This window comes from Rhipicephalus sanguineus, chromosome 3 (genome assembly GCF_013339695.2).
Source record: "Rhipicephalus sanguineus isolate Rsan-2018 chromosome 3, BIME_Rsan_1.4, whole genome shotgun sequence".
Classification (NCBI taxonomy): Eukaryota; Metazoa; Arthropoda; class Arachnida; order Ixodida; family Ixodidae; genus Rhipicephalus; species Rhipicephalus sanguineus.
The window spans coordinates 210,210,838-210,237,710 of record NC_051178.1 but is presented as its reverse complement, the minus strand read 5'-3'; the positions used below and the strand labels follow the sequence as shown (position 1 = coordinate 210,237,710).

The following is a 26,873-nucleotide window of genomic DNA, read 5'->3' as shown; positions in this document are numbered from 1 at the left end:
AAATATTGTCTAAACGTGCAGCAATTTACGTTTCCTTCAATAAAATGTCATGTGAAGAAAGATATGTGCGCTTTTTGTTTCTCAAGCGAGCGCCGAAAGCGGCTGCTATGCAGCCGCGACGGTGCTGCTCATCACCATTCGCCATGCTACCACAGAAGCTACAACAAAGCAGAAAAACAACTACACACATTACGTACATACATCGGCAATAAAGAGAGAAGACAGTGCAGCAGCAATTAGTGCGCAAACACTCGAACCGACGTCACGGCTGCGGGGCCGGCGGCACCACGAGCGAGCAAGCGACCGCAAACGGGCGTGGCCATATTGGATTTTTTTCCTTTCGGATTGGCTCGCCTCCAGCTGATTTCAGAAATCCAGTCAAGTACCACAGCTCCCAGGCAACGCCACCGTCGCCGGAAGCGGAAAAACGTCCCCATTGGCCCTATGGGTATGTCACTCCACTGGCGGTGTGCTGGTACAAGTAAGAGAATATTGCTTAAACATGTTTATTTGCCTACGAAAAATCTTTCCATTGTGCATGGCAGTGTTACTGTATATTGCCAATTATAAGTCGACGTTTTTTTCATAAAATGGCCTTCCAAAGTTCGGGGGTCGACCTATAATCGGAGTCGACCTATACGCGGAATCATAAAGTCGACTTATCTGTGGGGTTCGACAAAAGGTCGTCGTCCTCGGATTTCCTGCTATTCGACGCATCGATAACATCAGCCGCAGAGGCGGCGGAGTCACGGTTACAGCTATCTCCCAACACGCGCGCGCCGCTTCCGGAGCAGGAAATTTTTGCGATCTGCCACGACGATCGCGAAACTATAGCGAAACCACGCGAGGCGAAACTACGGAGCGTGTTTAAAAATCACTGCCGCGCGGCATTAATGCGAACTGCTTGGGAAACACGGTCTCTAAAGCAGCATTTCAAACCTTTGATAGAGGGCAAACGATGCTCTATAAATAAAGAGGAATTTACCTTGCGATGTGCCCTGCAGTTTTGTTTTCATACAATAGAAACGATTCGTTGACAAACCATCGGCGTCCGTGTGGGCTGGCAACACTTCGCGGGGAACTAAACCACATGACCAGTCATATGCGCCCACAAGGTGTCTTCGCGTCTTTTTGCACTCACGCCTGTTCTCCATTTCTGCATTTCGCTTCGCTTGCGAGCAGTGGTGTGCGCAATTTTCGACGCTGCCAAACGGACGCCAAGATGCCACCGCTATGCCGGCAACAGTACAGCGCTGCTTTCAAGAGGTAAGCGATCCTCTACGCAGAGTCGGAAAGCAACGGTGAAGCAGGGCGCAAGTTTGATGTGTCGGAAAAGTCCGTGAGGGAAACAAAGGACCAAGATCTTTGCGTGCGCTGCTACACGCCATTTCTTTTGCGGACCGAAGTCTGGACGATACCCTGCCATTGAGGAGGCGGTTCAAGATTGGGTTCACGACCACCGGCACCCATTCTGACGGCGAGCAGCAGCAGTGGCTCACACGATGGCAATGACCGTGACTGCGTCCTTCTCGCAAGCGATGACGAGTCGTAAGCAATGTTTCACGGGCAAATAAATGTTTCTTTGCATCACTCCCTCTTCTGAAAAACTTATTGGTGAGCTATGGCCGCAGCATGAGGCTGTGTTCGGAGTCAACTTTTTTTTCCCCTAGAAGGGGTTGCAAGTTGGGGGGTCGGCTTATAATCGGAGTCGACTTATAATCGGCAATATACGGTAGTTGCTGTAGTGGGTGGAAACTACCATCTCCCAGTATATGACTGCTTTCTTTCTGATAAGCACTGCATAATTGACGTCTCTACTCATGTTAATATGGCTGCCACTACAGAAAAAGGAAGGTAGCGAGCAAATATTGCATTTCCCTTATTTCGGAGGATTTTCGGACACATTTCTTGAAACACCCTGTATATTCTTGTTATCATGGACGTCGGCAGGGGGGTGCAAAAGGGGCACTTGCCCCCCTCAAGCCACACCGGCACTTGCCCCCACCCAAGCTACACCAGTACTCTGCCCCTCCCCCAGCCGCCATGCAACACTGCTTTGCACCCCGCAAGACAAAATCCTGCCGACGCTCCTGCTTGTTATAACTTTACCATGTTCAGAAAATGTGTTATATAAGGCATAATTAGATGTAAACAGTTTTGACATAATTGGGTTCAACTGTACTGCCAGAGACTAAGAGCAGATCTCCCACATCAGATAACTCTCACAGGGCCCTCATTAATGTCTAGACAAGCGCACCTTGGTGTCAAAGTATCGCTCCAGCAGCTGAAGTTCCTCGGGGGCCCACTGGTCAGTGGGCCCCGCCTGGGAAAGCTTGAGATGAAGTGACTGCAGTGTGGCAGGGTTCAGGCTCACACGGCACTGCAGCGTCTCTGCCCGAAACTGGATTACACCAGGCTCTGCTGGAGCCAACATTGTCATCTGCAAGAGTCCCAAATGCCGACTTAGCTTGCACTTTGTCAAAGCTACAGTACTACCATCGCATCCTCACCGCACAGGCCAATTGTCACCAACAACATTACAACTCCGTCCTTGTCACATACCTTGTCAATACAAATTTTGTAGCCCTATGGTGTCTCCGAAAATAAGTGTAGCAGTCAGCAGCAATGAACTGTGCACAACCATTGTGCTATTAAAGTACGCACTTTGGTGCAGCTGTTGACAGGTGCCTTTATTCCAGGAGACGCTTTGGAACTATATCTAGAAAATAAAACCAAGCTACAACATATTTTATTTTGTGCGAGATGAGGAAGGCTATTGTTTACAATGAATCCTATTCAACATAGCTTGAAGTTTCTTTAGGCACAGTTTTACTATGCTGACAATTTGTGTCGTCTCCTTTTCCTAGAGACTTGCCTACAGCTTTATGACAAGCTGAATGGGCCATGTAAATCATAACACCAGTGCTACCTCTCGGCAGTAGCACTCACATTATCGTCTCCCTGAACCACACGATGGAGGCTCTTGCGCATGAAGACACAGCCAAGGAAGCGTTCAAGCGGTGAACAGTGTGGGGCCAGGGCGCCTCCTCCTATGAGTGCACCAGCTCCCATGGGTCCACCATGGCCTGCCCCACTCTGACAAGCCAAGTCAAGTGCCTTGTGTAAAAGCAGGGTCGGTATGGCCGCAGCCCACGACCGCTGCGGAAGCACTCGGGAAGCACCTCCAGGCATTCCCAATCCTGTTGAGAGCAAGTAAAAAAAACACAATTCTGGCATTTCATCTGCAAAACCACCACTTGCAACTTTACAGTTCAGAAGCACACCACCATAGCCACTAGGCTACTACATCAATCAAGCATTTATTATAGCAAAAGTATTAAAAAAAAAGCGAGCTTTATGTTACATTATTAACAAGATTATTATGAAACTTATTAGTGAGAGTGTTAAAGAACAGGGCAACAAAAGACAGCACACAGGCACAGACTAACGACCAGATTTTATTTGAAGGTACACATATACTCAAACGCATATATTTCAAATTTAGGCCGGCGTGAGTGTTCGAATGCTTTAACCATTCAAACGAACATTGCAGTACAGTTAAACCTGGATGTAACGAACCTCTATTTAATGAAATCCTGGATTTAACGAATTTTTTTCATTCCCCAACTCCATCCCCATAGAAGCCCATGTATTTTTTACCTCCGTGTAACAAAGGCATCGTGGCAAATGACATGGGTGCATAGGTCGGCAAACTCACTCTAGAGTCGACTTAGACTCACTCAGACTCGGATTGAGCCGCGAGTCTGCATCTGAGTGAGTCCGGCTGAATAATATTTTGGTGAGTTTGAGTTTGAGTGAGTTCGGCTGAGACAAAGTTTAGTGAGTCCGAGTGAGTCCGGTTGAGGAAAACTTTTGCGAGTCTGAGTCTGAGCGAGCCCCAAGGGCAAAATATATTCCATCAAAGATTCTGAATGAGCGCCACACATTTTGCCGACCTGTGCCTGAGTGTAACGAATTTTCCATGCTCATCATTCATTATTTTGAGTAGTAGATCTGCTCGGATAAATAAAGATTCGGATAAATAAAGGCAAGCGGCGATTGCGAGAGGAACGCATACGAGCCCAGTGAGCCAGAGCAGTCGATCCAGTGTGCTGCAATGATGATGATGATGAAAGCTGCTAGCTCCCCTAACGCCGCTCTGTGGCAGACCTGAGTTTTTCCCCCCTTTTTTTTGCTTGCGAATCGTGACACTAGGTGTCACTGTTGTGTGTACCTGATTTTGTTTGTTTTTTTAAGGCTTGTGCGTGTTCTGTTGTCGTTGCAGCGTGTGTGAATAGAAGCGACGCGAGCCTAACGCGAGTGTCAACGTCAGCAGTGTCTATTGCACGTTTTTCACAGTGATTGCTCGCTTCGAAAATGAGTTCAGCGAGAAAGCACAAGGTTTTGTCTTTCAAGGACAAGCTGTTGATCGTCAATGCAAAGAAGGATGCCGCTGCGCGATTCAACATTCCTGCCAGCACCCTGACGACTATCTTGAGTGCAAAAGACCGCACCCACAGTGCAGTAGTCGGGCACAAGCTCAAAGAAAAAAAAGGATGAAGTTGTCAATGTACGCCAATATGGACAAAGCCATGCTAACGTGGTTTTTGGACACACGTGCTCGAAACATGCCCATAAGCGGCGCCATCCTACAATAAAAAGCAAAGGATTTTGCTTGCATCCTGGGTCACGACGACTTTAAAGCTAGCAACGGCTGGCTGCAAGGATTTAAGAGCCGAAACGGAGTTGTCGGGAAGATCATTAGCGGTGAGTCGGCCTCTGCCGGCAGCGATGCTTGTGCATCATGACCCAAATAAAGGTCGTCAAAGCTGGAATCTGCGACAGCGAAGAGGAGCCTGCGAATCCAATGGATGTAACTGAATTATTATTGGATGCACTAAGTGCGAACGGGAGAGTGCCCGATGACGTTGAACTTGGAGTATTTTTGTTTGCTGACAATGACGCCGTATGTAACTGAAGAAATGTCAAATTCGACACTTGTTGAAACAACGCCTCCTATAAAGGATGAAATAGTGCAAGATCGCAGTCACGACGAAGGTGCATAAGAGAAAAAAAGATCCACTGTTTACCACACCTACCGCGAAGGAAGGGATGGACGTGTTGGACGTCTTGCATCGTGCCACCGGCGCACAGGATGATGACGCTGCATTGCATGAATTAACTTCCTTGGAGCGCCGCTTGATGTCATCATATATGAAGAAAACACAAGCCAAAATCACGCAATTTCTTCCTTCTGAATAAATGGGAGAGGTGATATCTTCTGAAGTGATGTCCATCTTGTTTTAGTTTTCACGTGAAACTGCATGTAACGAAAACCTGTATACAACGAAATATTGCTGACATTCGTCAATTTCGTTACATCCAGGTTCAAATGTTTTTGCATTTGCTTCAATACGAATTTAAAATTTCCGATATTTAAAAGTATTCAAAATGAACAAATAGACGTACCGTACTTACTTGCATAACTTGCGCCCTTGCATAATTTGTGCACCCCTAACTTTTAGCCAGCATCAAGGGTGTCGTCCGCAGAACTTTTTGCACAAAACGGGTTGCACGAAACGGGTTTACACGAAACGGGTTGCGAGTACATAGTCTTTTGGATGAGTGAAGCATTAATGAAGGACTGGCTCGACACTGTCTGGGGTAAGCGACCAGGGAGGTGCTTCGCAGCGACTGCCATCGCTGTCGGTGCTCGACAGTTTTAAAGGCCATCTCGTGGACAGCGTGAAGAAGAAGTTGCGGGACATGAGAAGTTGCCTAACATCCGTTCTGCAGCCCTTCAATGTCTTGTTAAGTAAATCATTTAAGGACTATGTGCACAAGACGTGCGTCGAACGGATAACCAGTGGAACGAAAGTATGGGCTCACTCCCACTGGGAGAATAAAGATCGTGTAGATACTGTGCGTGGATACTCTCAGCATGGGATCCGGTTTCTCCCAGCATCACAGAGAAGAGCTTCAACTAAATGGGCCTATCAAATGCACTCAACGGAAACGAGAACGATGTGCTTTGTGAGGCCGGTGACAGCAGCCACAACGTCAATCCTGCGACGAACTTCTCAGACAGTGATTTTGACTAGACCATGACTGAATATGGCTGGTGCAAGTATGTGTTCTGTTAAACAAACAAGTGCCCTTCATTTGTGCCATGATACTTTATTTTATTTTTAATGTACCGTATAAACGCGTGTAAGGGCCGCACCCCGTTTTTTTGAAGTGCATATTCTAAAAAAAAAAAAAAAATCTGCGTAAGAGCCGCACCCACACTTTCCTCAATCAATACGTATTCAAAATGCGCGCGCGCGTAAGCTTCTAGGCGTAGTCGATAGATGGCGCAAGAATATATATATTTTTGGATTTTATTCGTGTTAAGATGTTCGTGAAGTGGGCTAAAAATTTTAACTTTTTAATTAGTATTCATAGACCCACCAACTAAAGGTTAAAGGAGGATTTTATCTTTAGCTTCTCACATCTCTATACAAACGCGCTATCGGCGCTATCCATATCGGCATTAGCATCACCAACTTTGGCATGGCGTCAATGGCGTTCGCGTTGTTCGGATTGGTTCGGTTTGTGCAGTTCAGCTAAAGCTCACTTTAGTTCAGCCAGCCATTTGCTGTAGTTTTCTGCACTGTTCGATGACCTTCGTGCTAGCTTGTTTTCTACACGGCGTTCACGTTTTGGCAAGATGGGCAAGTACCTGAATAGCTACACTGCTGGCTATAAGTTGAAGGTGATTGAGTATGCTCTCGAGCATGGGAAACGTGCCGCCGGCAGAAAATTCGACATTGACGAGAAGTGTGTTCGACGTTGGTGTGCTCAAAAAGAAGCCTTGCGAAACACCAACAGCACTAAGCGCGCTTTCCGAGGAGAGCAGTGCAAGTTTCCCGATTTGGAAGAAGACTTGCTCCGCTATGTGACTGAAGTGCGGAATGATGGTCTTGCACTCACAACGGACATGCTGCGTGTGAAGGGATTAGCCTTGGCGAGTGTACTTGGGTGGACCCTATCTGCGTGGAGCTCGGTATCGACGGAAGATGACTGCTTGTGGGGTGACGGCGCTTCACAGCACACAATCTCATCTCGGACTCCAAGAAATGTCGTATACTGCAATAAACGCTCTTCGTTCGCTAACTGGTGCGTTTTTACTTAAAAAAAAAAAAATGTCGCGTGTATGGGCCGCACCCTGAAAATTGGCCCTCATTTCTTGAAAAAAAAGTGCGGCCCTTACACGCGTTTATACGGTATATTCTGCATTAGGACTATAGATTGCACGTTATTTCGAACGTGTTCGCAAAATCTCCGCGTAATTTGCGCACCCTAAATTTGCGAAAGAAAGTGCGCAAATTATGCTATTATATACGATATTTTACCGGAGGTTCAAGATTACATGCCCAAAGGAAACAACGTTTGAACCCATATGATGTGCTTCCTTCTGCATATTGTAATGCTTTAAAGTTGGTGCAAAAGGAATACTACTGTGGGCAGAACTGTAATGTGTATCAATTTCTTGATTACACACGCAATTAAAATCACGTGCAATGAGGAGCTCACCTTGAGGTGGCAAAGATGGCTTGTGGTCAAGAGGTGTACAAGTCTGGGGGCTGTGCAGGGGAGCACCACCTACTGAAGGCGGTGCATGTGGCGATGGTGCCAGGCGAGGGGATGGCCGTGGTACTGAAGGGCTGCCTGGCCACGTACCAGGAACGGGTGACGACAATGACATACTACCTGTGGAGCCCCCCGGTGTAGGGAAGGGAGACCCACCCTCTGGGTGGCTACCTGCACCACAGCAGAACAATGTTTACCTTCTTAAGATTATTCTCCTAGATAAATTCAACCTTTATAGCGCTAAGCTTGTCTTCACAACAGTACAGCAAAAGCTCGTTAATTTGAACTTGCTTAATTCGAACTTACAGTTAACTCGAACTGACACCCTGGTCCCGACACAGCTCTATATCTATGGGGGAAAACTGGTAACCTGAATGTGTTGGTATTGACAACGATTAATTCGAACTGGGAGCCCCCTGGCTTTCATCGCTCCTCGCAGAAGTCGGCCCAGAGTGATAACAATGTGTTGCAAAACCAAACTAAACCAAATTTACCAGAGATGCAAAACAACAATACAGCAGCATTTCTCAGCAGATGAGAATTTGAACGCTACGCTGGAGCTCTTGGACAAGCAGCAAACAATGCTCATGGAGTTGAGACAGAAGAAAGACAAACAAATGCAAATTAGTGATCACTTTTAATTCTGATTGCATTAACTCTGCCATGTAAATAAACAGGTTTTGGAGCATGAATAGTGTCTTATATTTCACATTAAGGCTCACTGCACACATGAATGCATGTTGGTGCTTGTTTCTGGCATATCACTGACTGATCAATTAATTCTGTTTGCTGTTAGAGCTCCATGAACTTAATTTACAAAATCACCTACCGCAAACGTGTAGTAACGCCTAGTTCACAATAACGAGTCCAGAGGTGGCTTTGGGTTTTGCCAGCGCACTGTGGTGTGATGTCCGTTCATTCTAGCACCCGCCCGCTAATTCGAACTTCGCTTAATTTGACCAGTTATACAGTCGCCTTCGAGTTTGAATTAACGAGCTTTTACTGTATCAGTAACCGAAATATATAAGAAAATTTCTGTATTCACAGTACATGGCTTTAAATTGAAGCGTTCATTGTGACACATTTTATGCTTTTCCAGCGAAAGCTGTTATGAGATCAACAAGGGCCGTTTTTGGCGCCGTAGTTGTCTGCCGCCGCTGCCGGTGTCCGTAACCACTATCGCTCGAAATAAGGAAAAAAAAAGAAATAAGAAAAAAATTCCAGGATGAAATGATGTTCGAACTTGGGCCCTCTGCGTGGGAGCACAGTGTTCTACCTCAGAGCTATGCCGGCGCTTGAAATTGCTTTGCAAAAAGACCCTATACAGGCTTCATGTCGAGAAGGAACATTAACATATGTAACGTAGCGTGGTAGAAGAGTAAAATAACAACCAAGCGTCACACAACGCGAATTCTGTAACCAGGCGTCACACAATGTGAATTGCGCAACAAGTGGGTCGTCGAATGCTTCCAACCCATTACAAAGGGCTCTTCCATAATTCTTCATCGTCATGCCACAGCATCAACAAAGTGCACATAATGCCTTACAGGTGTTTAGCAGGTACCACGGTTTTCCACAGAATGACAAAAAATTGCGTAGTGGCTGCTTCCCTACTTCACAAAAATTATGATGGTTTATAGCATAGTGGGTTCCTCGCAAGTGCAGTTCTATTGGTTGCCAAGGAAGCCCATAAGGCTCCCATGATCCATTTCCGCAGGGTCTCAATAAAGTTAATTTCCTCTCTCTATCTCTTTCTCACGTTAGCGTACATTAGAAAGCGTGGTGGGAGAGTGAAATAACGACCGGGCGTCACACAATGCGAATTATGTAACTAGTGGTCCTTTAAAACATCCAACCCATTACAAAAGGCTCAGCCATAATTCTTCATTGCCATCTTCACTGCAATACGGCCGTTCCCAGCAGAGAAGCAGTTTTCGTGCAGTTTGTCATCTCAGTGGTTACAGCACGAAGCGATGAGACGACAGCGTGTAGAAAGGTACAGTGGAACTTCCGATTATACGTCCCCCGGTCCTGCGACGACCCGCATTTTACGACGAATTGGCTTGGTCCCGGCAAAACCCCCATAGAAATAATGTATTAAAAACCTCAATTGTACGACGCAATTTTACGCCGGCCCCGCCTCGTACGACGCTTCGCTGGACTGTCCGAGAAAAAAAAAGACCTACGATGACGCGGGCTGGCACGCAAACACACTGCGGCCGGGCGAAAAAAGTCGGGAAACCGAGGAACCGAGTTCGTATCCGCGCTGCCACCACAGGCCCTCTTCAATTTTTCAACACGCGGTCGGCCATAGCTAGCCAGAGCCAACGTTGGCCGGAGCCAGCTGGAGCGCATTCGTTTTGTCGCATTGCACTGCGCACTTCCGTTGTCGCCTTTTTTTTTTCTCTCTCTTCTTTTGGGTGGTTTTGTAGTGACCGTTGTGAGCAGATAACATGGCAGATAATTTCGAGCTCGCTTTCTAGTATGCGATAATTTTCACTAGATTTCGTGTCGTTATACCGGACGTGTTGAACGGCGATTGTTGAGCCAATGTTTGCGACAGCCGCGGGAACCGGAACTCGCCGCTGTGTGGCTACCAGAGGGCTGGGGCGTTTTAGCCGCTCGCGATTGGTCGAAGCTTGCAAATCGAATAGGCCTACTGCCGTGCTGCCATTCAGCCATTCCTTCACGTGTTTGCCTCATCGGTTGGTTGTGCTGCGCCGCAGCTGCTGTGTCCACGTGCAAAATTTTCTGTGTTCGGACATTGGTGTGCGAGGAAGCTTTCGAATTCTTGGTTGCGAGTGCTGCGTCTCGCAATGTCGCGGAACCGAAAACCGCTGACGCTCGGAGAAAAGCTTCGCATAATCAAGGAGGCAGAGAAGCGGAACGGAGCAACAAAGGCCAGCATTGCCTGTGACCTGAACATTCCCGAGTCGTCGCTGAAAACGATCCTCGCGAAGAAGGACAGCATCCTACTAAATGCCGCAAAGTTCGGCCTGAACAGGAAGGCCGCGAAAGATGGCAAATATGCTGCCATGGAGAAGGCCCTCGTTGAGTGGTTGCGTCAGGCCCGCAGTTCAGGAATCGCCGTGGATGGCGCAATTTTGAAGGAGAAGGCTGAGACAGTTGCATTGCGCTGCGGCATTGACGACTTTAAAGCCTCCAATGGCTGGTTGGATCGCTTTAAAAAACGCAGAGGAGTTGTGTACAGCCGCTGCTGTGGAGAGAGCGCGTCAGTCAGCTCCGACACTGTAGAAAAGTGGACTGCATTGCTGCCGGAATTGATACGGGAATACAAGCCGTCCGACGTGTTCAACGCGGACGAAACTGGATTATTTTATAATATGCAGCCAGAACAGACATTGGCATTCAAAGGAGAGAGCTGTCACGGGGGTAAGCGAAGCAAAGAGCGTCTTACCGTATTGCTTTGCGCTAATGAAGACGACTCTGAAAAGCTTCCTGCCCTCGTGATCGGCAAGTTTGAGAAGCCGCGATGCTTCAAGAATTTGAAAAGGCTGCCGTGCCAGTACACGTTCAACCGGAAAGCCTGGATGACGGCTGCTATGTTTTCTACATATCTGCAGCAGCTGGACTCCAAAATGGGGGCTAAGAACAGAAAGATTCTTCTTCTGCTTGACAATGCGCCATGCCATCCATCAGATATGTCGCATTTGAGAAATGTGAAAGTTGTATTTCTGCCCCCCAATTGCACTAGCCAGCTGCAGCCACTTGACGCTGGCGTCATCAAGTGCATGAAACAGAAATATCGGAAGTTTCTGGTGCAGCGTCGGCTGGCGGGCATGGAACGCAAGCAGTTGGATAAGAAGCTTTCTGTGCTTGATGCAATGCACTACATTGCTAGTGCATGGGATGCAGTCACGCCAGAAACTATCGCCAACTCCTTCAGGCACTGCGGCTTTAATAGAAGTGGTGCTTGTTCTACCAGTGAAGCTGCACTGCCTGTTGATGATGAGCCAGAGTTCGGCAGCCTGGAGCTGCCTGGACCTTTCGCGGACTATGTTGGTGCCGACGACGACGTTGCAGTGTGCAGTGAAGTGTCGCTGGATGACATTATCGAAACTGTGCGTCCCGACACTGCGGGAACTTCCGATGAGGAAGAGATGGACGACGCTGCAGAGGCTAGCGTGTCCGTTCCGACTTACGCGGACGTGTTGTGCTACGTCGACCACATTCGGCGGTTTGCTTGCGCACGCGATGAGATCGGCGACTTGCTGCCAGATGTTGCAGCTATCGAAAGAAAGCTGATGCGTCGTGGCTGGGCAAACTCTCAGAAGAAAATCACAGATTTTTTTAAAAGGTGAGAAATAAAGGTTCGTTCACACCTCCGATAAAATGCGTGGTTGTCATTTTTTCAATTAATTTAATCTACGTTCCTCGGAGCAGCGTAGGTTTGTGCCGCGGACTTTCTTAGGCATTATGTGCCCGCTGCTGTGGGGCAAAAATGACCGTCACTGCCTATATTCTCGGTTTTTCGATTATACGACGCCCGGATTATACGACGATTTTGCGCGGTCCCCTGAAAGTCGTATAATCGAAGTTCCACTCTATACAAGTTGTTTGCTGAATATCTGCCGAGACAGCGCGCGCCGGCGCTCCTGACCGCGGCATTATAGTGAACGTACACACTTGCTGTTAGAGCCACGTAGCCCCCCCCCCCACTCCCCCAGTGTCGCTTCATGCTCCTTCGCCCAGCGAAAGACGGGCGGGGCGTTTCCTTCCTGGCTGAGGAGCAATCGACGGCAGGCCTCACACGCGCGCTGATATTATCGCATGCGACCTCCGTGCAATGGAGATGACCAACTTGTTTCATCTCTGCTTCAGCTGTGTTCCTCGCCAGCACTCACCAGCTTTTACTCGCGGGTGTAACATAAGATGCGCAGAGCAATGTTATCGATTTGGACTTTATGCGGAACATGATGGCGAAGTTGAAAACCTGTCCAGAGTGTCCATATAATTGCTGTCGCAATCAAAAAATATAGAAAAACCGTAGATGCGAGCTCGCCTTTTTTCTGAAGAGCTGCATTGTCTCCGTTGTAAAGAGTTCGTCCGTTGGAAGAATCAAATAATCCGGCGCCTTTTCCATTGGTTTCGTCCTCGCCTTCACTACCCTTCTTACAGGCGATATCTCCTCGCCCCTTATTTCTTTGTCACTTACACGTACAATGTCAGCACTAAGCGTTGAGCCTATCAGGATTTCATGCTTGTCGGCTACACCCTGTTATCACCGCTTGCGCAGTCGAAAACACACGAAATGGAGCGAAATCAGTTGATCGCGCACAATGGTCATGCGAGACAAGGGAGAACGGGAGGGCACTGCATGGCTAAGCAGGGTGGGAGACAATTCACAAGTGATATTACTTGTATATGGACCAATCAAGAGTATGTACCCCAATGATGTCAGGTGAATCACCGTTCTGGCGTCACTAAGTGCACCAAAAAAACGAGAATTGTCAAGAGTGAATAGCGTGCTCATTTTTTAACAGCCAAGCTGTTCTAGCTCGGCATAAAGTATCTGACCGTGCCCGAAAACTATCATCATAAATGGGTATGTGCCACAGAATTTGGGCAAATCCCACCACAGCATGGCCTCTAATAACCCTGATGGTTGAGAGAACGAGTACAGAGAGAGAGGGAAAGAAAGAAAGAGAGAAACAAGGAGAGAGACAGAAAGAAAGATATAAAGAAAGAAAAAGAGAAAAATTCTTCGCAAGCCCGGATTCGAAACCGCATAGCCTCAATCTGAAGGTGCGCGTCCTACCACTCGGCTATTCAGGCACGCTAACAGAGCATAGCATAGTGTAGCAAGGGGGTGGAAAAGGGAAGTGAGCATGAGCAGGACAGATGTGATGGTGAGGAGGAAGGAAAGGAGTGGGGGGAGAGTGAAGCATAGCACAGAAAGAATGAGAGAAATAGAGAACAAGAAATGCAGAAAAAGAAAAAAAAACGAAAGAGACAGAGAGAACATCAACAAAAAAGAGAGAAAGAAGTAGAGAGAGAAAAAAAGATAGAAAGAAAGAGGAAGCAAACATCACGTCATCTAGCGACCAGATACCGCACCACCTGGACAAGCCGCACACATGCAGTAGCTAAGCCACGCCCACTGATGGAGACATTGCGCACAACCTCCAGTCTATAGTGCAAAGCCTGGCTGCGCCAGATCCTGTCTAAAGAGTCATGGGGCATCCAAAGAAAGTGCGTAATCCCAAGGAGGAAACCTCGCATCTCGAAGCTAGACGTGTCGGTTGACGGGGAGTACGAGCGGCGACGGGCCCGTGCTTGACTGTGCCAAGCTTTGCACGACTTAGTGCAAACTGCCCGCATATTTTTTGTATTTTCAGAGGATATTTTGGGGCCCTTTATAAAGACAGGGCGTGCAAACACGGACACAAGAGAGTAGTCAAGACACCACAAGCGCCACTAACAACTGAAAAATAATACAGTGGCAGAAATGCAGGTACACACAAATACCTATCTGCGCTTTCCCAGGCAAGAGGTGATACCTATCATTCAGGTGCGTGTGGCGGTCTACGTGAGAAATAACTGTTCACTCTTTTGACTTCTCTCTTGTGTCCATGTTTGCACGTCTTGTCTCTTTAACACGAATACCTAACGACTAGTTAGGCTATCTGTTGTTTTTTTTTTCCGCCATGGTTGATGTGCATTCCATCCTTCTCATTTGTGTCGAGAGTTGCAAAAGCGTGACATCAAAATGATGCTGCAGAAGAAAACCGGAAAAAGAGGACGCGCTGCTCGCCAAGCTACGGCCAATCAACGGCGGCTGAAACGGACAGTCTATTACATACACATCAAGAAGAGCTCCCCTGATGAAGTGATGTATTTTATGCCCCGATTGCCCGTTTGGTTTAAAAGAAAAAACTAACGGCGGTGTGCAACAATTATTGCGCAGCGGCAGCGGTGGCGTGACCATTCTCAGGACTTCAGCGGCGACGTGAGCAGCGTGAGCAAAAACAGCCATCGGCGGCGGCACACAGGTCTAGTGTCAACTGTGGAGGCACTATACTTATTAGAAGGATATGACACGCAGGTGCTCGAAAAAGTCACTGTTTCACCGCAAGGGCAAAGCAATGAATGCGATAGCAACAAATTGTAGTGTTACACGAAGTGAGGCTGGCAGCTAACTGTTTTGTATCCAATCTCACGTAACTACAAAACGCTGGTGTAAGAGATTACGGACGCTCCAGAGAGAGATGCTCTCCGCATAGTCACTTCGCGTTGAGAGCGCAGCACGTAGAAGGGTATACGAGCCGCCCACTGTGATGGCTTTAGAGATAAGATAGCGCACGCCAGCGATCGTTACCGCGCCCAGAGATTCAAAGTTGCTCCTCACGCGACACTTCCCCCCCTCCCCTCCCCTCCCTCCCCTCCCCACCTCCGCCCCCCGTCTTCGCGTCTTTTAAGGCTCGTTAAAGATGGACGGGGTGTTTCCTGTTTGTTCGACGGCAGGCCTCCCGAGCAGGGTGATGTTATCGCATGCACCCTCCGAGCGACGGCCCCGGCTCGTTTGAACTCTGCTTCGGCGTGCTTTTACCCGCAGTAGAACATACAATGCGTGGGGGGATCTTATCAATTTGGACTTCATACCGGAAGGACATGACGGCGACGGCGACAACAACGGCGACGGCAAAAACCTGTCGAGACTGTCCATATAACTGCTATCGCAATAAAACTATTTGTGCTGATCGGGCGTGAGTAAACGCACCAGGCAACGTTGCACAGTTTTTTCAAGCATAGGCACTGAAATAAAATTCCGTACCACTAAATATTTTTTTGTTTTTCCTGTTTTTCAGCTGTTACGTTTCTCGGCTCTTAAGTTTTATTTCCTACAGTTCCTTCAAAAACGTATCAGCGGCATTATACTGTAACCTACTTATAAGAGACACCTCATATAAGGGACAAAAACTGCTCCCTGGTTTGTGTCACTTATAAAGGGGTTCAACTGTATCAGCACCAAATTTCACGTATGTGTTAGTGCTTCAACAGCCTTTGTGGAACCCACCAGGCTGCTGCTGAGAGGAAGCCATGTATCCCTGTGTGGCAGGGCTTGGCATGGGCACTTGTGAAGGTGATGGAGCCAGAAAGGACGGCGAGGGTGCATGGAGGGGGTTCACTGGAGAGCCAGCACCAAAAAGGTGCCCAGGGCTCTGTGCCTGCATCAGGGACCACAGTAAATATCTTATAGCAGCTCCGTGCACCATGGAGTTTTGCACTGAAGGTACTAGAGAAAAAATCTGGTTCAAGTGTCTTTGTGCCCAACTGGTTCTTCAACCAGCATGAGAAACGTACCATAGACTAACGTCATAATGACAAAGTTACACCAGCATTGAAAATACTTTCTTTATATCCGGTATTCGTTTAAGAATACACAATGATAACTGCAAGATAAAAAATTGCTATGTCTATAAAAAAGAAATGCCAGAAGAGTGCCTCAGGCAGGCAAGCAAATGGTATCCTACAAATTTTGATGGCCTGTCAACATCTTTGCATACCAGTACAAGGCACAGCATCAACAATAAACACCGTATCTTTCAGTCTATAACCCACATACCTGTACAGCCTGCACCTACGACTACAACATCCTGAGAAAAAAAGGCTACGTTGAAAGCCACTGCAGTGGTTAGCAATAGCATTGATCTAGACTGATGTGCACGTTATGATGCTGCCTCAAAGAGCTTGAAGTGTTTTGCTGCTGATGGTTGCTTGATCAAAGCTCCAAACATGCGAGCACCCTCAAAGGCATCTCACCTGAGACAACACTGACGGGTGTGGTGAAGCTGGCGTGTGAGGGTTGGAGGGCGGCGTCATAGGATGATGGAAGCGCAGTCCACCTGTGGCGGCGGCCACTGCAGCAGCAGCAGCTGAACTGCTATCTTGCCCACGCTGAGCTGGAGAGTTTGGCCGCAGCCCGGGCCCCAAAAAGGAATCCATACCTTCCAGTGTAGGGATGGGTGACGGAGGATTGTCATCCTCTGACTGGGAGCGCCTTCGTAGCTGACATGCACTCTCGTCCACAAACTTGCTCAGGAAAGCCTATGAGAAAAAAAGGAACTCTCACTGTTAACTCACTCAGTGCACAATGCGCTCACAAAGGAGGTAACTCCAAGTGATCATAACCTCACGTGGGAATGCAAAGGAGTAAAGGCATTATGGGAAAAAACTCAAACTAAAGAGATAATGTCTCTCAAGGGCATTAACATAACAGGACCACTTTACTTACATGGAGCTTCACTAAATGTGCTTGCTGGTAAGTCACACAGAGTCAATATTTCTTGTCTATTACCCCAAATAAGCCCCGACACATTATGACAAAAAAGTTGAAGAAACAAAAAGTGCACATCCCCCTCCCCCCCATCACAAGGCATCAAAGAATGTAGGAACATAACTTTTACCTTTACTTATTATACAAAGTCCTGGAGGTCAGTAGCAATGTGCTATAGAGTGAGGCAAGCCACACGCACCAAGTACCACTGAGTGTGCTTTCTGTTTAGAAGCAACAGTTAAATGAAGACAAGTCTAAATGCCCTGAAAACAATCACTTTGTCTAAGTACAGCAAAAGCAAAATTTTATGTACACTGCAGGTCTGTAATAAGGGCCATATTCTGAAGTGCCGCTCACCTCAAACCATTTCCTTACCTTACTTAAGGCACGCTTAATGCCTCCTTACATAAAGGAGCTCCTTGAAAGCTCCGGCACATTATAAAAGCTTCCTTCAACCTTCTTTTGCAAATGGCCGCCTCAGTAAGGTAAGGTGCGTGTTCACAAGTCTGGGTTCGAGGGCAGCTGTGAAATATTCACTAAACATTCGCTTTCAAACAAGAATAAAGAATATTTTTTATGCATACCGATAAATAATGTGTACACTGCTACTTCACAAGACAGATATAATGCACAGCCTTAGCCACCGCGGTGGCACTGTGGTTACAGTTCTCGGCTGCTGACCCTAAAGTCGCGGGTTCGATCCCGGCCGTGGTGGTCACATTTTCAATGGAGGTGAAAATGCTTGAGGCCCACTGTTAAGTTGGGACCAAAAATTCATCATGGCAGACGCCATTGTGCATGGACCTGTCAACCAGAAAGCTTTCCCCCAGGATCAGCGCTTGGACGGGGGCACTGAGCCTCACATTTTCCTGCTATGCACCTGTGGTTGAGCGAGCGAGGCAGCACATTGTCGTGCTTTATGCAGAAGCCCGACAGGGGAGTCACAATCGCCCCTTCCTGCGAGGCGGCCTCAACATGAGACGGAGCCACTGGAAAGGTTCCTATCGAACCAGGGCCTGTCTTCACCTTAACGCAAACATAAGCGTTTTCAGGTGCTCAAGACAGTCGCCGTCATCTTCTCCGAAGTGTACGACCCCCCCCCCCCGAACTCGACCTCCTCACCTGGCACTCACAGAATCGAGTCGCCAAAGCGTGGGAGTCTTCATTGTGTGGTGCACCTGTGAATCCCATTGGACATCTCAACCGTGCTTCTCATCAATGGATGTATCGAGTGGCCCGCCTTTCTGCTGGGCAGAGCGCTGAGACGGCAAGACACCGGATTGGTGGGAGCTGCTGTCACCGCTTCCCCAGTGTCTCAGTGCTAGCGGACGCGAGGCTACAACAGCCGAAGACGTTTGTACAAAAATGTGAAATATGGAGTGAAAGGTTAAAAGAATTGATTCCTCTAGTAACTATGTAATTAAACCTATGTTCCTTTTTATGAACGTGTCTCCTCACTGGAAAACATCGGCTATATGGACGACGCTGGGGGCCAGCTACCGTAATGAGACCCGCCGAATCCCGCTCCTTACACCGTCTACTTAGCTTTAGGTGCATATTAAAGAACCCCAGGTGGTCGAAATTTCCAGAGCCCTCCACTATGACATGCTTCATAATCACATCGTGGTTTCTGCATGTAAAACACTAGCAATTATTATTAGGTGCACACCTTTTCTGTTCATTTAACTTTCAGCTGTTGCAGCAGGCAAAAAGAGGATGGTGTTGAAACATTGGCACTCAATGATTTCAGTGATGCATTCCAACAGCTCATTATGTGCGAGTGAGTAATAAATACCCTTTAAAGCACTGAGGACATGGGACAGATTGATTTTCACAACCAAGGAGGGTTAAGTGTGGGAAATTTCCTCAATTTGGTGCAGTTTTACCTTGAATCTGTCCAAGGAAATGATGATGTTTACATTCAGAACAAGTGCGTGTCTACTGGGTCGTGCATTCCGCATTTGTTGAGCGACCCATTTCTAGCAAAATGACAGAATCCTGCAGCAGCGGTTCCCAAGGACCCAAGTTCTGAGAGTCTTTAGACATGTGGACGAGGTACTAGTATTTTTACAATGTGGTGCCTCGGGGTTGCATTTGGAGTTGTCACAAATGGTTGGAATATTTGAAGAATGTCTTTTCCCCCTGGTGATAACATATGAAATTCCACATGAGGACTCCTTCTGGTTCTTTGGCCTTTAAGCTCGCTTTCACCACAGATCATGCTTGCTCGACATACGAACCACGCGTCAACAAACCACTCGTACCCTTTTCATCCATGCGGACTAAACTTGTCAAATGGTCCAGTGTTCACGCTTGCTTCCACAACGCATTAAGCCGGTCCTGCTGCCACACAAGTGCCAGCTTTCAGGCATAGGTCACTTCCCCAAAAGCCTTAGGCGGACCCTACAGATTACTTATCTCAGTAGCTGAGAAAATAACAATACACAGAAAAAGAAAGGACGACAGTGGTGAAGCTACGATCACCTGAAAGCAGACGGTGCAAAAGAACCAAAAGGTGATCGGATAGGGGTAAGTGTAGTTTTTTCCTCACCACACAGGCTTTGCTCTTTATCAAGAAGCATTCCTACAAGGCAACAAGGACCCCTTTATGAAGTGAAGCATCACAACTGATTTATATATAGCAAGTACGAGGGGCGTCTTGTATAGAATCCCCTACATGGGTCAAACTGGCATATGTTTGGACAATCGAGTGCAAGAGCACGCCAACAATTTTAGAAATGGAAAGGGGTGTTTCCTGGCCATACATTGCACTGCTTACAGCTGCACCCCTGGGTCTACTCAGACACAGGTAAAAGAGGCTCTCCTCTTTTATCATTAATTTTGTTGAGACACAGCTCTTTCAGTATGTGCACAACAGACTGCTTCGAGAAGCAATATCTGGTCAAAAATTCTTCCTCGCTGTACAGCTCCAGAGGGTTTCTGGCTGAAGGTGTTGGAGGGAATTGTTTGCAAGTAACATGAATTCAATGAAACCTTCGATATTGGTGTCAGCCAGCGAAGTACAGTACTCCTTTGTTTGTGTGTTTTTTTTTTTTTTTAGCTGGCGGCGGCAGCACGCTGTTGTGGTTCCATTGCCACTTGTTGGCAGACCAGAGAGTTTCCAACGTACTACAGAGAAGCAACCTTTCAATATGAGAAGCATGGTAATGTGGTACGAACATTGCTCTAGCACTAAACTGAAGGCAGCACCGATGAAGGCCTCAGTGAGGGCGCCTTAGTAAAAAGTGTTCCAGAATAGTAAAACCTCGTTATAACGAAGTTGAAGGGGGAGTCGTAATTACTTCGTTATAACCATTAGTTCGTTATAGCCAATATCCATTTCTACCGAAAATTAGCACGCAAGAGAGGATGTACTGACCACCAAATCCCACAGCAGCCCGCCACGCAAACGAAAAACGGCCGTCGCACGGAGAAAAACTACCAAAAGAAAAAAAAAGAAAGAACAGCAAAGAACTGCTACTTTATTCACGCCAAACTCGGCACACCAGCTGGCGGCTCACTTAGCAGAAAAATAGACCTTAATAGACTTCTGCCGTGTCTTCCTCAGACGAATGATGGCTTTTTCGGCCGCTGCCGCTGTGTCGAGTCCGTCCTCGCCGTCATCGTGAGCGCCGAAGAAGCGGCGCAGCAGGTCTGCCGCATCCAGCGTTTGCGCGGACGTCGGAACATCGGGTTCACCAACTCCGGGCTGTCGTCGACACGTTCGTCACTGTCGTCATTCACCACCCCTGTCACTGCGCGCACAATTTCAGCCTCTGTCAGCTCTTCGGTTGTCACCGCGTCAGCATCGGCACTGACGTACGTGCAGAAGGTGTCGCAGTCGGGCACAACTCCGGCGTCAAGGAGAGCGTCCCACGACGCCAGGTCTTGGTCACCCGCGACACCCTCACTGGCGGCAGCACCGATATCTTCGCTGTCACCGCCGCTGTTGACGCCAAATGAGGCATGCCGGAAGCAGTTGGCGATCGTGCTTGCTGTTACAGACATCCAAGCAGCCTGTAGCATCTTGATCGCCATGTAGAGGTCGATTGTAGTCTCGCGCTTCGTGCTCATATTGAGTAGAATTCGGTCGATTACACGCTTGCGGTACCGTGCTCAACGCTACGCCGAAATCTTCGGCAACTTTTTTCTTCTTGACGCCGGACTCAACGGCTTTCAACATAGCCGCCTTCTGCTCGATTGTAATCGTTTTGCGCTTTCGTTTGCCGTTGCCGTCGTCCATCTCTTGTCTAGCGGCGGGAACCGAGAGAAACGCTGTTCTGATGCACACGCAGCGAACGACAAGCAAAAAGGCCCGCGCTCACGCGGTCGCCGTCCACGCAGTCTACGCGGTCCACGCGCGCTACAGGAGAGCGGGCGGGTCCACGAGTTCCGCGGGGCGGGAGAGGGGAGGCCGGGTCGCCGGGTGACGTGCGCGGGTGGGTCCACGAGTTTCAGTGGAAGGGGAGGCAGGCAGACGCGCACCCTCGCGCGTGTTGGCAGGCGGCTCCTCGGGAGCGCGAGGCGCGAGTTTTGAATTACCGCATCCGTGATGGGACGTAAACCGTCGCGCGCTATAAAACATTGACTTGCCGGCTACCAAAATGGTCAGTAAATGCTCGGTGGGAAAAAAAAAGGTTCGTTATATCCATTGCGAGGAAATTTTAGCTTCGTTAAAACGAGGTTTTAAATGCATGGGCGTCTATGGGAATTTCAAGGGGAATTACGATTGCTTCGTTATATCCATTAGTTCGTTATATCCCGCTTCGTTATAACGAGCTTGTACTGTACATGATAAGGCATCCCCAAGAAGTTAAGGCACCCCACTGAGGTAAAAAGCGCTTCAGAATGTGGCCCTATGTCTTAACAATTAGGGATTCCAGAAAGCCTGCTACACTCACCCTCAGTCCCTGAATTGGGGTGAAGTCCTCAACAGCCTTGGTCTTATCAAATTTGCTGTATGCGCCATCTCTGACTGCCACAAAACCCTCAGGTCGGCACTGGATGTCGAGGACATAACTGCGCTCACAGGTTAAGAAAGCTTTTCTCTCAACAAGTCATCATTGAAATTCCAAGATGGCAATGGGTAAGCACTGTCTCATGCAAATAAGCTGTACTTTTGCGTGAATCCATCATATGAGAAGAATGCACCTACGTCAAAAGAAAAAAGTCATGAAGAAATGGTAAACTCGCATTTCTTTTTAATCTGTAAGCACTATTATGATCTCACGAGGCAAAAACTGACAAAATGAACTTTTGCTTGAGTAAATGATCATAAAAAAAAAAACAAGTCAGTGCTGCTGTATGGGTTGTTTAGGCAATGTCAAGCATCAAATAAGGCTGATTTTTTTTTTGCTCTAGCAGTACATTTTCCCTTTGGGTAGCACTTTGGTAGTAAAATAGAACATCATTGGTCAAATTACTGTTCCTTCATCTGACTGTCTTTATACCTGCTTAATTGTCAAATTAAAAAACAACAGTTGTAAAACGACAGTTGTAACAAACACAAAAAAAGACAAGTCCTAAAGAAAGGCACTTAATAAAGAAATCTGCTCAGACTTCCCATGACAGAAAGATACAAAGTTAAGAAAATGGCTAGTAGACATACAGCAGTGCTAGCTGCTACCCAGGCTATATTGAGCACAGTACTTTATTGCCAATACAATATTTTGCACATAAACATTTCAATCTTGACACCGTAAAGCAGTAAAGGATACGTGTTTCTATATACAAGGCGAAGATGAGTCGATGACTGAGGAATTATGACAAACGTCTGCACTGGCACTTGGGGCCTCTGTAAATAATTGGGAGGAACTGTTATTACATCAACACATGTCATCCGCAAAAATAAAAAAGTCACAGTTTCGCCGCAACGGCAAAGCAATGAATGCGATAGCAATAAATTGGAATGTAACGCAAAGAACAGAAAGCAGCTCGAAATTGCCAGCGTGTCGCTCGAGCCCAAGGGACGGACGAAAAGAATGCACACAGGACGAGCGCGAACAAATGCATCACAGCTCGACACTTGAAGCGCACTGCTCAAACATAAAGCAGGACGCACGAAACGAACGAACAGGTACTCACAGGACGAGCGCAAACTAATTGTCACAGTTGTTACTTATTTCTGTTTGAACAGCGCTCTCCTTTCGCAAACGCGGCCACTGCAGCGAGCGCAGTGACCTTCGTACCCCCTGCTCCACCCCACCGGGCGCCCCTTCTTTCCTCGAGATAAATGCACGAAGGCGACCACGCCCTCTAGGGCAAAGAGCAACGCATTCGCAGGAGCGGGGCGACAATCTTTAGAGCGCGTCACATGTGCACATAGCGCCATCTATGTGGTGACTAAGAAAGCGTGCTGAAGTAAATGGTGTATATAATGGCGTTAGCAGGCTGGAAGACGGCACTGTTCGTGGCCTAGCCATCTAACGCCGCGCGCTGCGAAGCGAGAGGTCGCCCGTTCGATTCTGCGCGTCGGAAAGTTTTTCTGAATTATTTTTCTTTGTGGCTTTTATATATATATATATACAGTGGAACTTCGATTATACGACTTTCAGGGGACCGCGCAAAATCGTCGTATAATCCGGGCGTCGTATAATCGAAAAACCGAGAATATAGGCAGTGACGGTCATTTTTGCCCCACAACAGCGGGCACATAATGCCTAAGAAAGTCCGCGGCACAAACGTACGCTGCTCCGAGGAACGTAGATTAAATTAATTGAAAAAATGACAACCACGCATTTTATCGGAGGTGTGAACGAACCTTTATTTCTCACCTTTTAAAAAAATCTGTGATTTTCTTCTGAGAGTTTGCCCAGCCACGACGCATCAGCTTTCTTTCGATAGCTGCAACATCTGGCAGCAAGTCGCCGATCTCATCGCGTGCGCAAGCAAACCGCCGAATGTGGTCGACGTAGCACAACACATCCGCGTAAGTCGGAACGGACACGCTAGCCTCTGCAGCGTCGTCCATCTCTTCCTCGTCGGAAGTTCCCGCAGTGTCGGGACGCACAGTTTCGATAATGTCATCCAGCGACACTTCACTGCACACTGCAACGTCGTCGTCGGCACCAACATAGTCCGCGAAAGATCCAGGCAGCTCCAGGCTGCCGAACTCTGGTTCATCGTCAACAGGCAGTGCAGCTTCACTGGTAGAACAAGCACCACTTCTATTAAAGCCGCAGTGCCTGAAGGAGTTGGCGATAGTTTCTGGCGTGACTGCGTCCCATGCACTAGCAATGTAGTGCATTGCGTCAAGCACAGAAAGTTTCTTATCCAACTGCTTGCGTTCCATGCCCGCCAGCCGACGCTGCACCAGAAACTTCCGATATTTCTGTTTCATGCACTTGATGACGCCAGCGTCAAGTGGCTGCAGCTGGCTAGTGCAATTGGGGGGCAGAAATACAACTTTCACATTTCTCAAATGCGACATATCTGATGGATGGCATGGCGCATTGTCAAGCAGAAGAAGAATCTTTCTGTTCTTAGCCCCCATTTTGGAGTCCAGCTGCTGCAGATATGTAGAAAACATAGCAGCCGTCATCCAGGCTTTCCGGTTGAACGTGTACTGGCACGGCAGCCTTTTCAAATTCTTGAAGCATCGCGGCTTCTCAAACTTGCCGATCACGAGGGCAGGAAGCTTTTCAGAGCCGTCTTCATTAGCGCAAAGCAATACGGTAAGACGCTTTTTGCTTCGCTTACCCCCGTGACAGCTCTCTCCTTTGAATGCCAATGTCTGTTCTGGCTGCATATTATAAAATAATCCAGTTTCGTCTGCGTTGAACACGTCGGACGGTTTGTATTCCCGTATCAATTCCGGCAGCAATGCAGTCCACTTTTCTACAGTGTCGGAGCTGACTGACGCGCTCTCTCCACAGCAGCGGCTGTACACAACTCCACTGCGTTTTTTAAAGCGATCCAACCAGCCATTGGAGGCTTTAAAGTCGTCAATGCCGCAGCGCAATGCAACTGTCTCAGCCTTCTCCTTCAAAATTGCGCCATCCACGGCGATTCCTGAACTGCGGGCCTGACGCAACCACTCAACGAGGGCCTTCTCCATGGCAGCATATTTGCCATCTTTCGCGGCCTTCCTGTTCAGGCCGAACTTTGCCGCATTTAGTAGGATGCTGTCCTTCTTCGCGAGGATCGTTTTCAGCGACGACTCGGGAATGTTCAGGTCGCGGGCAATGCTGGCCTTTGTTGCTCCGTTCCGCTTCTCTGCCTCCTCGATTATGCGAAGCTTTTCTCCGAGCGTCAGCGGTTTTCGGTTCCGCGACATTGCGAGACGCAGCACTCGCAACCAAAAGTTCGAAAGCTTCCTCGCACACCAATGACCGAACACAGAAAATTTTGCACGTGGACACAGCAGCTGCGGCGCAGCACAACCAACCGATGAGGCAAACACGTGAAGGAATGGCTGAATGGCAGCACGGCAGTAGGCCTATTCGATTTGCAAGCTTCGACCAATCGCGAGCGGCTAAAACGACCCAGCCCTCTGGTAGCTAGACAGCGGCGAGTTCCGGTTCCCGCGGCTGTCGCAAACATTGGCTCAACAATCGCCGTTCAACACGTCCGGTATAACGACACGAAATGTAGTGAAAGTTATCGTATACTAGAAAGCGAGCTCGAGATTATCTGCCATGTTATCTGCTCACAACGGTCACTGCGGTCACAACGGTCACGGTCACTACAAAACCACCAAAAAGAAGAGAGAGAGAGAAAAAAAAAGCGACAACGGAAGTGCGCAGTGCAATGCGACAAAACGAATGCGCTCCGGCTGGCTCCGGCCAACGTTGGCTCTGGCTAGCTATGGCCGACCGCGTGTCGAAAAATTGAAGAGGCCCTGTGGTGGCAGCGCGGATACGAACTCGGTTCCTCGGTTTCCCGACTTTTTTCGCCCGGCCGCAGTGTGTTTGCGTGCCAGCCCGCGTCATCGTAGGTCTTTTTTTTTTCTCGGACAGTCCAGCAAAGCGTCGTACGAGGCGGGGCCGGCGTAAAATTGCGTCGTACAATTGAGGTTTTTAATACATTATTTCTATAGACGAGTTGCAAAAAACAGCGCCATCTGTACATATGTACAGGAAGCAGCCAACGGCCGCCATTGTGCATGAGCAGTCCCGTGCGTTTGGCTGCACATGCATACCACCTGGATCACACAAAACGTTCACATCCAAGTGAAACGTTTATCTCACGTTCATAGTTCTTTTCACTCGCACGAGCGCCGCGTTCTTGCGTGTTTTTTTAATGGTTCTCATGCACAATGGCGGCTGAGTCCAGTGTTGCCTGAACACTTTGGGGCTTTTTACAGTGTTGCTGGCATTTATGCAACTCGTCTATAGGGGTTTTGCCGGGACCAAGCCAATTCGTCGTAAAACGCGGGTCGTCGCAGGACCGGGGGACGTATAATCGAAGTTCCACTTCGATTATATCGAAGTTCCACTTCGATTATAGTTCCACACATATATATATATATATATATATATATATATATATATATATATATATATATATATATATATATACACACATATATATGAAAGAAAACTAGTCACAGTGAAAAACATAACAACATTTATTCTGAGCTTTCGGCCGGGGACCGCCCTTTATCAAAGAAAAAAGTCATTAAGAAATGGTAAACTCGCATTTCTTTTTAATCTGTAAGCACTATAATGATCACACGAGGCAAAAACTGACAAAATGAACTTCTTTGACAAAATATTCTTTGATAAAGGCTGGTCCCTGGCCAAAAGCTCAGAATAAATGTTGTTATGTTTTTCACTGTGACTAGTTTTCTTTGCAGTAGGGTACGGATTTGGGCTGGTTGGTGCATGACTTCACGTAGAAAACAGCGCTACGAGATAAAAAAAAAAAAAAAAAAAATTTCTTGCCTTTGCGCAGGCTGACCGGTTTTTTCTGGTTTTTTGTTATGCTTCCGTTAGTCATGGTG

At 47.8% G+C, this 26,873-nt stretch overlaps 1 protein-coding gene across 1 annotated transcript in view; it reads right to left on the bottom strand.

Annotated features, from left to right (window-relative positions):
- Positions 1-26,873, bottom strand: part of LOC119388208 (mediator of RNA polymerase II transcription subunit 14) — a 103,222-nt gene that overhangs the window by 11,904 nt on the left and 64,445 nt on the right. Inside the window, exons 26-32 of the mRNA XM_037655873.2 lie at positions 22,648-22,724; positions 21,832-21,949; positions 16,417-16,701; positions 15,671-15,821; positions 7,576-7,803; positions 2,950-3,200; positions 2,258-2,440 (exon numbers count right to left, since the gene is read on the bottom strand). Coding sequence (XP_037511801.1) covers positions 2,258-2,440; positions 2,950-3,200; positions 7,576-7,803; positions 15,671-15,821; positions 16,417-16,701; positions 21,832-21,949; positions 22,648-22,724 — 1,293 coding nt within the window. The remainder of the gene's footprint in view (positions 1-2,257; positions 2,441-2,949; positions 3,201-7,575; positions 7,804-15,670; positions 15,822-16,416; positions 16,702-21,831; positions 21,950-22,647; positions 22,725-26,873) is intronic.